We start from the raw sequence: 12,162 nt of genomic DNA on the forward strand, positions 1-12,162 counted from the left end.
TTTCACAAATAAAACAATCAGCATTTATTGTTGTATTACAAAACACTTCATATTTTGGCAATATTTTACAGTTTATCCTTTTCCTTCTTAGGCCCTGTTCAAAAGGTATGGGGGGGAAGAAAAGAGGAGAATGTTGAAATCAAGATTAAATTTCAATGTCTTGCTTAAAAAAAATCCTCCCAAACCACCCCAGTCCCTCCCACCAAAATAAAAATCTAGTTTCACTCAATTCCACTATCCAAAGAGGCCATGGGTGAAGCGGCAGGCAAAACTCTGGCAATTTCACTATCAAACGCATCAAGACAAACAAAACATTCACAGTGGTCTTCAGTATGGTCTGTTGCGCTGATCATTTCTGAAATCATTTCTGAAAGGGAAATAAAAAGTTATAAGGAATCACTTAAGCAAATAACAAATAGTTCCTTCAAGCAAACATCTCTATGCCGACTTCTGTGTATTCTTCTATGTTTAGATAGCCTTGTCCAAAAACGCTCACAAAACACACTCAACAGGCAAACTGACTCATTTTCTCAGGAAGCTCCAATCTGTGGTTAATATTTTCACAGCATAGTTGTGCGTGCACACATAAACAGCACACTTTTCCCACAGTCCCTATCAATTCCACAGTCTGTATGCTACACAACCAAGAAAGGGCAAAGAAACTGCTTACCTTCCTCCCATTTTACCACCATAGCCGCCGCCCCGATCACCGCCTCTGCCACCACGCCCTCGATACCCTCTTTCTCCTCCATAGCCACCTCTCCCACGAAAATCTGGAGGAAAATGCAAACCGACACATCAGCCAGGTTTTTCAAAAAGCTGCAGATGTCATTAATGCTTCTAACACTTCAGAAGAGACACAGTTGTTTTTACACACCTCCTGATGGACGTGAATCTTCTGGTCTAGGCTCACCACACTGGTTGCAGGAATTCCTGCGAGCAAAGTTCATGTTACCACAGGCCCTAGGAAAGACAAGGATTCCCCAGAGTTAGATGCTAAGAAACTCAGAGAACATACATGAAACACCACTGCCCAATTAAAATGACACTTACGGGTTAGGACAAACCCAATCACCATTTTTGGGTTCCCCACTTCTACCCTGGAAGCCCCCACCTCTTCCATATCCACCTCGTGAACCTGTAGACAAAATTATAATCAGAATAAAGGAGGGGAAGTGTCTATGACTTGTACATGAGAAACATTTATTAAAGACTGTCACTGGCTTCAGAACCCAAGTGACAGACCTTTCAGGTGGAAGAAGGAGTAAGTGTTTAATGTAAATACATATAACCCCACCAGGCAAGCCTCTGAAACCATGTTAGGAACTCTGAAAGAAGCAGGTAGTGCCAACGACAAAAAATTGTACCACTGTAGAATTCAGCATCTACCAGCTGATTTACTACTAGCTACAAGATAGCTAGAAGATTTCAGCAAATGACAACAGAAGTTTCAGCCACCACCAAATCTCAACAGCATTCGATGTCCTGAAGTTAATGTATCTGCACAGCTGAAATATACATGTTCATATGGACAGATCTGTAACTTAGGCAGATGGGGAAAAATAAGAAGCAAGGCTAGCACATGGCAGCCAGAAAAATTTGCTCCACCATGTATTTTTTTATAAATTCTTTTTCAGCAGTAAAAGGAAAGTTGATCTGCTTGAATTGCCAATGGGTAAATATAAACCCACTATGTGCATTAATAAAATTTCATAAAAATTTAACAATGTATAATATCAATCACATATGGCCAGACTTAGTCACAGAACAAAAATTTAACAAAAAAAAAAAAAAAAAAAAAGAAATCTTTCTAGATTAATGCCAGGATGCATCTGACACAAGCACAGGGACAACACAGTTCTTGCTTTGTGCATCAAAAAGATTAAGAACTTTTATACCAATTGAAGTTCTTGAAGAAGCATTTTTTATCAGCCTACAAAACTGCCTGATTTAAGAACTAAAATTTGTTGACAACCACCACACAAAGCATGCTTCCTGTAAAATGGAAATTAATATCCAGTGGGCTACCGACAAAACTGTATTATGCAGAGAATCAGGGAGATTAACATCTATTTAATTAAAGGAGTCAGACATCCAACTGCTGCTCTAAGTCAGTAGCAGTTGAATCATTTACCCTGCTTAATACCATCTGGAAACATCAGAGTATCTCAAGGCTTTGCTGTAATAAGCAAGTACGCACTGGGCATTCACACCTATATTTGTACAACCTGTACAGCCTCAACATCACTGTTACACTATCTCTTTAAAAGCAATGCTGAGACACAATCTGGAGACTTTCCAGTTCAAAAGGAAAGCATAAATTCTGTGCTGTGCAAAAGAGATTACAGATTTCAGTTTACTTAATTTGGTTCAATCCTTGTTACTCCCTTTCATGGCAGAATCCCAAAGGCTTTGATGAATCACCGCTTCAAAGCCAACTTCTCTTTTATGAACCAATAATAGTTAAAAAGCATTTAACTATGCAAAAACAAGGATTCTACAGATTTTAGTCCCACCTCGACGTCCACCACCTCCACCTCCTCTCATGAATTCAGGCCTTCTAGTTGCAAAAGAAACTTTGATAACATTGCCATTGAATTCTTTTCCTGTGGAAAGACAGAAAGTGAGAGAAAGATCAGTACAGCTCCCAACAAGACAGCAGCAAGTTCAGGAGAACAGAAGTGATTTGCACATACGACTGAATACAAAGCTCTTAAGACACAGGGAGTCTGGATTAAATCTCTTATTTTTTTAACACACTGGTCCAAATGTGAGATGACAAACACTGAGGTACTTGTTAGGTTCTCCATAAACCCACAGGTATTTCTCTTAAGTTACATGTGATCTGTAAGTTGCAATTTAACTAGACACATAAGAATATTTAAAACATTTTTGGCCATGTTCATGGGTAAGTAGTTTGGATGTTAGAACTCTGTTTTTAATTCCCCCAAGTCAGGCAACACAGCTTTTATACAATTCAACAGCCAACACACAAATAAAATACTCCCCAAGTGAAAAACATGAACTTTTTAGATACAAAGTCTCAGTTCTCCATAGATACAAGGTTTATCACAGAACAAACAGGACTGCATGTGTGTCTAATACAGTCATATTTGCTTTACCCTCCTAAACAAAAGTCAATTTGCATTTTATTAGCAAACCCATCAAATAGCATGCCATGCCAGAATTTTTATGCATTACCATTTCACACCAGATGCAGAATACGTCCTTTTATTTCTGCCCAATATTATTAAAATTCTGTGAACACACAAGGTCACAGGAGCAGGCACTTTCCCTCCTGCCTCAAGTTTACTACTACAAAAGAGTATCACTGTATTTCCTGCATCAAGATTAAAAAGTTTCCCAAACTCTAAAAATGCTACCATAACACTAATAACATCAATACTAACACTGTAGGAAATCCCTCCAGCTGCTAACACAGATTAGAGCTCTATTGGTCTGAACAAGTTACGCTCTCCCAAGTGACATGAACACCATCTCTCATACTTTGTGCAGGGATGACTGAAGTACAGCAGCAAACCCTAATGGTTTCATTACACATTGTTGGTCTTAATCACTAGCTGCTGTTCCACCGAATAAGAGAGAAAGCCAGCACACTCAAAATGCCAGGAAATAGAAGTCTTTGTTAAAAAAACCAACAAAAGAACAAAAGAAACGCCAACACCCAAAACCCAAGACAAACCAAAAACCAAAAGCCAAACAAAAAGTACCATGGGTCTCTAATGAGGTTATTGATTTGCTTCTTCCACTGCTTGTTAGATTCATAAATAACAAAAAGAAAAGGTACTCTCACCCACCGTCAAACCAGTCAATTGCTGCTTTAGCGGAAGGAGGGTCATCAAAAGATACTGTTGCTTCTCCCTTTGGTTTGCCAGTATCCTTATCTGTATAAAGGTTTATCATAGGTTTGCCAGTCTTTTTGTTGGTCTGAAAAGAAAAGTTGTACACTTGGCATAGGAGAAATACTGGTAAAGCCAGTTCACAGCATAAACTGTAACAGCTAAGTATCATTAGAAAGAAGATTCTCTTGGAGCTAGCCTGCAGAAACAGATGCTTTTGACTAAAGGATACTGACTGGCTGTTCTCTATGAAGTAATGACAGGCACAGTTTTAACAAAAAATGAGGTCAAGTGCAGAAAGCCCTAATTTAGAATTGCAGAAACAGAAGAAACAGCCATAGAACACAGATGCATACTTGCTGAAGTTTAAGAGTGGTACAATGGATAGAGTGTCTGTGTTAGGAGTTATAAAGACTAAAGAAGAGATACGAAGCAATCTAAATGTCACTAGAAAAAAGCTGTCAGTGCTGCCGGCTTACAAATGAGCTGTCATCTGGGAACCCGGATAAAAATATTATCTACAACTGTTGGGGAGCCAGAGAAGCACCCGCCTTGAATGACACCAGTACATTTCCAATACAATAGCTCCCCAAGTTCTCTTCCTTCTTACCAATGATTTCTCATTTCACATACCTTTATAATACCAATTTGTTTGAAATAGTCTGCTACTTGATCTGTTGAAACATCTTCTCCAAGTCCTTGCACGAAGATAGTGTTGTTATCAGAGTTGTCAGACTCTGAATCTATGAAAAAATAAGCTATATTTACCATGCATTTTTGCGGTAGCAACAGAAGCAACATTTTAAGCTCAGGTCTATGCTGCCCAGTAGCAGATCCTTAAATCCCAAAGACATCTTGCGTGAAATAAGATGAGCAGAGAGCATAATTTTGAAGTTAACACCATCAACTTCAAAAATGCATGGACAGCACCTTCAGATGCTACAGTACATCTGAGACAGCCGACCGGCTGTCTGCCATGCACTCAACTTGTCTAAGCAGCTAGGACACCCAAACCCATCAACGTAGTATACGTTTTAAAGAACACAAGTTTAGCAGAAGTGCTGTGGCAGTGAAAGCAGCTGCTTGGCTCAAGCAGATTCAAAGTTCATCAGCAAATTCTTACTTGCTGCATGAAAAGACGTCCAAAAATTTACATGCACTTTTTTAACAGAACAAATTTCTTTCAAGGAAGACAAGCTTCAGCTAGATTTCTTTTGAGCCATGGGAATTGCAGCTACATCCATCTTTCTAGAGATACATTTTAAAAGCAGTGACCTAAAAGCTACAATCCACTCCCACCCACTGCTTGTTTTCTTACCAGCATCTGATCTCGGTCCATAATCCCTTTGACCTATGAAATGGGTTGGAAAAAAAAATAAAAGAAAAAAAAAAGGAAAAAAAAAAAGGAAAAAAAAAAAGAAAAATACTATTTTTAGCAAAACATTTTCAAGTGACTTTTTTAGAGACAAGAAAATATTTAAAGTACGTATGTAATGCATCTAAGATCTAAAACATTAACCAGAGATTTAGAGAATATTTAGATTAAAACGTTCAACAGAAGGTGTCTGTAGGACGTTACGTGCGTTAACGTGTTCTTTAACTTGCAGCGTGTGGCAGTTGCCACACTGATGCTATGCTGGTGTTAATCTTGCAAATGCTGGTTGTCAGATCACCAAGCAGTTTACCACTTTTTTTTTTTTAACCTCTAGTACCTTTCTAAGAAGCATTTGTAATAAAAATTAAAAAAAAGAAAAGAAAAAAAAATCCGGTGAACGTCACTGTCTCCACAAATTCTTTCATGCAATTTGACAAAGTAGAAATCCAGTTTATTGCTACAAGTTTTGCTATTAAAACTCATGAACACACCAGCCTCACCAAAACACTATAATGCTTCTACTAGATAGTAACAAGATATTGGTGGCTTTTAGATTTATAAAGAATTTCCACTGAAACATTTTTGGATACTCGGCACTTACCACCGTAATTTTTGAAGCCACCACGGTCACCACCACTGCAGAGGAAAAATTGAAGAAATGATTTCTTCCTTAAGTCTCTATGTGCTGAGCCCAAGGCTCAATCTACAGTTAACTGATCACAAGTTGAGAGTTACTGTCTGGCAGCTAAAGCACCATCTCTATGTTCTCCTCACTACTCATTCACGTTCAAAGATTAAATTACATGAAAGTGAATAATCTCACAGGGTGCTGCATTGGAGGAGAGAAGCCCTAAAGAGTATTTTAAACTAACCCATACACATGTCGTTGTTTCAACTTTCTCCCATCCCATAAGCCAAAACGACTGCTATTAAAAACTGGGGTTTAATACAGAAACATTATTTTCATGAAGGTTAATGGGCTTTATTGTAGATTTAATTGATACTTTGGAATAATTAGTACTTCAGTACTTTCCTAGAAGTAAGAAGAGCTAACGTTAATTAACCTCCATTGTTATGCATTTATATACAGGGGACAAATTAGCGGTATCAGCCATTCTCTGAGAAAGGGTCTGTGGGGACCTACTGTACTATTAGCACTTGACATTACAGAGAAGGTGTGTGTATGTGAGCTTCAAAAGCAGAGGCCGTGAAGTTTTATTTCATTCATTCTGAAACCTGTGGCACAAAATGTAGACCAAGTTAAGAGATTACACACATCAATTTTCAAAGGTTAGAAGGGGATTTTAAACAGGACATTACGCCTCCAATTATGTGCATGAAAATAAACCCTCACTCTTTTCAACATAAATGTTCATACTAATAGGATTTTTCACAACAGCATTTTTAATTGCATCCATGTTATGAACACAATATAATCGATATTCAAAGCCTTCAGGAAAAATACAATCACTGGATTTTTTAGAAAGTCAATAACCAAGTGTCAGAAAGACTGTCTCATACTGCCATGTACAACCACCCGCTTGCCCTCCTCCATGTGGGGACACTGCTGCCACCTGAAAATTGGGCAGGTTCACCTAATCCTGACAGCTTTCACACTCAGCAGCTAAGATAAAGCCAGTGTAAGTTCAAACCCTGATGTAGAGGGCTATCTCCAGACTCTGGAACTATTGTGCCAGTACGAGTAGCCTCTTCACCAACACGCTTTACAACTGGAAGTCACTCTGGGGTTTAATTCAATCTACCTGCCAACACGTCAGAGTCCAAACATGAGACACATGAACCCCAGAAACACACAATGAAGTAAAATTAGGGAGTAACTCCTTTGGCACGCTCTATATCTGTTTTCTGTTACAACAAACGTAAAGTCATGAATGGAAGGTACTGCTTACTTAACATTCATGAGATAAAGTCTGCCCAAAGTGAGGGACAAAAAAGAAATAAGGTTTGAACAGATATTATCAAAACTGGATTAAGAGACATTCTTTGAAGGGTGACTGACATTCTGTGACAGTACATATAAGGAGTATTAGACGTTTGTCATGACAGACTATCACTTCTACTGGGACTTTTCTTAAAACAAGTTTTTTCTGCAGATTTTAAATTGCTTCTCCACAGAAAAAATTTGAATGCTAAACTGCAGTGTTATTTACTCTTAAGTAATTCATTCTGCTCGTTAAAGAGGTAAAATGAATGAATTTTATATGCAACATCAGAGCTGGTCTTTATTTGAGGCTAGCTGTTTTCAAGGACTGATGATAAAAACCACAATGGTGATCATATAATTTACTGTAAATATCTTTCTGCCACCTCCAATTCACCTCAGCTAAAAAAAAATAAAAATCTTCATTATGACACAACAATTTTCTGTAGGATGCCTGCTCTTCTAGGATCTTAACTCAGAAATAATAAGAGTGAATACATCAACCATGGAAATGTTATCAAAGTTTTCCGACCCTAGAATATGGTCCCAATTCATCAGGACAGCATTATCCAGAACATGTGTTTTCTGATTTGAAAGTACACAGCAGCAGAGACATAAATTAGAAAAACTCAACAATCTAAAAACATACAGATAATAAGTTTATGTTTAACACAACTAGGATTTTACAGGAAGTGAGGATTTTGCTAAGATGCTGGGGTAAAAATGCGTGCACCATAACTCTGAGAAGTGATAGAGTTGGATATATAAAATGTAAAGGAAGTCACAATCAAATGCCTGATTTCTAACTTTGTAATACAGTAGTAATTCTGCACCCTGCACTAACAAGTGCAATCCACAATTTTTAATTAGTTTTTAAATTAACTTCTGTAGAAATGTTTTTGCCCAAGTATGCTTCAGCATGTTACCTTCTGCTTAGTCTCACATGACCAACCCAACAAAAACCTGCATCAATTCAATGACAGATACCTTTGATGATAGATTAATGCTTTCCTCCATTTTTAGTCCCATTTCATATGTGATTTATAAAGCTGCAGCGTGTTAACTTCCTGAGATTGGGCAAAGCTACCAAAGATCCCCAGGAGGCATGTGGATACGCTGCAGCAAGTGAAGTCAAACACAGAAACTGGCTGCAAGCAGCTGATGCCACAGTCTCGGATTTATGCCTCACTGAGACCTGAACTCTAAGGCTCAATCTCAGCAACTGAATTAGTTCCCACACTATTGTCAGGGAACATGTGGAAAATAGAATTGCAGTGTTTCACAATCCATATTGCTTTACCAGTCTTGCACACAGACCAAATAGAGGGGCAACCAGATGGAGTTTGGGGTTTTAACATCCTACGTTAGAATCACGAAGAGGTAGCTAAAATTCAGCAATGCCACCAACAAAGACAATAAAATAAGAGGCTGAACTGCAAGCAGCCAGAATGTGTACGTGGCACCATTCATAGTGACAAAAACTTACTGCTATGAAAGCAACGTCATCAGATGTTCTTTTCTCCTATACTCAGTCATATATTTAAACATCACCTACTTGAGTGTAAATGGAGTTCATCTGAACATTGCTTACTTCAGCTGGGAATAACTCTTTAAATTACAGGCACAGTTACATGGAGAGCTGAACATTACAGATACAAGAAATATACTTAAAAAAATTTATCAGATATTGGCAGAGGTAGTACTAAGAATTCAGAAACCAAACTTCAGCCTCCAACATGCATCTATGTCTTGCCAAGCGTGTGGGAGTTACACGTAAGAATGTATTTTTTACAAACAAGAAAGAAATGCTTAGTGCACCAATAAAGTCACTGACAGATGGCTTTTCTTTTTTTCTGCCTATATTTATTGCCTCTGTTCATATTTTTTCAAAGTCTATATAAGACTAAGCTCAAGCATATAGAAGTCAAAATATTAATTCTGAACACAAACAGCACTGCTGTAAAAACCATCTGCACCAAGTTGTAGTTTCTTTGTACCACCATAAGGTAATTTCTACTCATAATAGCTAATTTAGCAATTAAGCTGCATAGGTAACTTTTGCTTATTGTATATCAACATCAAATCTGCACAAGAGGACAACAAACAAACAAACAAACCTATGTTGAGCAAAGTTAGGATTTCTATGACAAATCTTAATGCAATGGTAAATCCTTTTCTAAACTGCGTGTATGTAGTTCCACCAACACAGACTGCATGAGCAGATTAAAGGGCAAAGCTTCTTCCATTTAATACACAGACTCTAAAAGGGTAGTGTCACAGGTATGGCTACTTGACTGCCTGAACAGCTTTCCCAAGATGAAAGAAAACAAACCTGCTTTGTATTGCTACTCTATTTCACACTTACACGCTTAACCAAAACAATTCAGTCCCACAACCACAATGAGCAATTAATTCCTTACCTTTTGGATGAGGACTCTAACAAAAAGGTGACTTACTCTACCAGGAAACTTGGAAGAATAACTTAAACCCCTGCATTCTCAAGACCTGGTATACCTGCTTTCTAACTGAAAGAGCTCAAAGTTGAGACTCTTCTACTATGGGTTTTAAAAAACAAAATATTTTGCTTCTTAGCCAAAATACAAATTAGTAAGATCATCAACTTTTTCAAGCTTCAGAATGAAAGGGTGCAAAAATTCTACTAAAATCCCCAAAGAAGTAATTCAAGACCATTAAAAAAAATAATCCAAAGAGTAATGTTGAAACCAAAAGTTAGTAAGATTAAAAAGTGAACATCTGACACACAAGAAAATGACTGTTCTCTGTCATAACAATATCAGCTAGGGAACCTGAACAGTAATTTCTCAAAAGATATTTTCTTCACAGTGCTGCATGACTTTGCACAGGCACAAAAGAAAAATGAGTGCTGAAAGCATTTATTACAGTACACATTCAAGTCATTCTAGTTTTCAGAATAACAATTCATACCTTAACATTACCAACTGAGTTTTGAAGTACTTTTATAAAGGTTATTCAAAGAAATGAAAGCTCTCAAAATTTAAAAATGCTATTTGATTTTGCCCCAAGTATTACAGAATAATTTTTTTGCACTTGCAGACTGCTGTGAAAGGTCTTCATGCGGGGTAAGATTATACAGGCCAATGCAACTCACAAGAATCTTGTGGGACAACTGAAGTTGCAGCCAAAGTCACTGTATCACCAGTACAGAACAGCAGCAAGTCAGCAATGATGCTGGTAAACAGGATGCACTGATGGCCCAGCACTACAGAGTGATTAGGCAATACAGCTGTAAGAACACCAATGACTGGGTAATGCCCTTACCGATGAACAAGCTGCAACACGTTCTCCCAGCATTTAAATGCCAGTCAAGACAAAATTTTCATTACTGCTAACACAGAAGAGATTCATGATCTCAAATTCGCTGCTAATTTTTTTTGTGATGTCAAGAACAATTTTTTTATGTTGATAGAACTGATTTACACATTATTTTCTAACCACAATAAAAATCAAAGCCTATGTTATTACAGCAGTACAAATATCTGCATAGACAAGATTTTTAGATAAGATTATTTCCTGATGGCTATGGGATTTCCACAATTTAATGTTAAGCACTAAAATGTGATCGAAGTAAAAAACTGAAAATGATAACTAATTACTGGAGATAAGACTTGACATTCCTACACAAGCTGCTTTTAGGGGAGGAGAAAAAAAAAAAAAAGGAAACCCAAAGAAACAAAACCAAAAAACTACCCTGAAACCCCACATTCTCACAGAACTAAACATGATTTCTTACCTTATTAGAAGTTATTTTCCCTTTGATTACATCCCCTTGATTATACAGTTTGTTATTTAATTTAACCTTTTACACTTTTCTAATAAGCATGACTTTGGTAAAATATATGTCAGAAGTAGAATCCTCCATCATAATTATGCAGAAAGACTGAATAAACATATAAGACACTGTAGTTTCAGAAAAATGTCACTGCAAACGGCATTAAAGACTGTATCACTTCACAGAAGCAGACAGACTTCACACTTTGCTGTATTTTCCCCCACTTATTCATTCACCTCCAGTCCTTTCCTTCTTTTGGCTTTCAAGTCCACTAAAGTACTATTATCTACATGGATGTGCGCACAAAATTTTTCTTACATTTCAGAAAAAGATGGGAAGAGGCTTTATTTTCACAGACATTAATTTATCTTACTTTATCTCGCAAAGCCAGAAGTTTGTTTCAAAGTGATAAAATCTACCAAAAGTATGTTTTTTTGAAGCTCACATTCATTCATTCCTCTTACTGAAAAGGGCTCAGGTATTAACAATTTTTTTAAAAACCCAGATTTTATCACAGGAATAGGGAAAACCTTCATACACACAAAAAAAATTAATTTTTTAAAAACTGTTCAGTTTTAACTGAAAATGAACTTAGAAATTACTTTGCTAGTTCAGTTTATATTATATAAAACCCAAGCAAACTATAACACAAAATAACTATTAATATGCTTTTGTAATTGTGCTACCACACCTAATTAGAAGAGATAGGGTCCACCTATGTCATTAAAACAGCAAGCCCTGAAGTACAATTTGGGACCACCTCAGAAGCAGTCAAATTTTAAATATAGTTTAAAAATAAATACTTTAAAAAAATAACCTGGTCTTAACACACTGTTGGATTGTTTTATTTAAATTATATCAGTTCAAACAAACATAATTAGAGTTCTTCATCTGGAGTTCTAGCAATAACCCAGAACTGTGCAGCCTATTAAAGGATAAGTGGTGCTGACAAGCAACACTTCAAAGCTCACTGGAAGCTTCAACGTTCTTACTTTGCATCAATGAGCACTCTACACCCCCAACCATTTCACAGAGATACATAAAGGGAAGCAAATTGTGATAGCTTATTAAGAAATTATAATGTCATATGGCCTAATTCAACAGGATTTAAGGCAAAGGTCCCAATCTCTCAGACCTATGCATGAAATAATCTACAAGCGCAAAATTAAATATG

General features: G+C 37.0%; 1 protein-coding gene across 2 annotated transcripts in view; it reads right to left on the reverse strand.

Moving 5' to 3' along the window:
- TAF15 (TATA-box binding protein associated factor 15) overlaps positions 1-12,162 on the reverse strand; it is a 22,719-nt gene continuing 10,557 nt past the window's right edge. The window contains exons 8-16 of one of the 2 annotated variants that reach the window (XM_049802763.1): positions 5,837-5,871; positions 5,179-5,211; positions 4,494-4,603; positions 3,819-3,948; positions 2,517-2,606; positions 1,054-1,138; positions 878-963; positions 671-773; positions 1-367 (exon numbers count right to left, since the gene is read on the reverse strand). In XM_049802763.1, the coding sequence (XP_049658720.1) occupies positions 328-367; positions 671-773; positions 878-963; positions 1,054-1,138; positions 2,517-2,606; positions 3,819-3,948; positions 4,494-4,603; positions 5,179-5,211; positions 5,837-5,871 (712 nt within the window). In that variant the 3' untranslated portion in view covers positions 1-327. The remainder of the gene's footprint in view (positions 368-670; positions 774-877; positions 964-1,053; positions 1,139-2,516; positions 2,607-3,818; positions 3,949-4,493; positions 4,604-5,178; positions 5,212-5,836; positions 5,872-12,162) is intronic. The other variant, XM_049802764.1, reaches the window with a different exon arrangement.

Source organism: Accipiter gentilis, chromosome 6, assembly GCF_929443795.1.
Source record: "Accipiter gentilis chromosome 6, bAccGen1.1, whole genome shotgun sequence".
Classification (NCBI taxonomy): Eukaryota; Metazoa; Chordata; class Aves; order Accipitriformes; family Accipitridae; genus Astur; species Astur gentilis.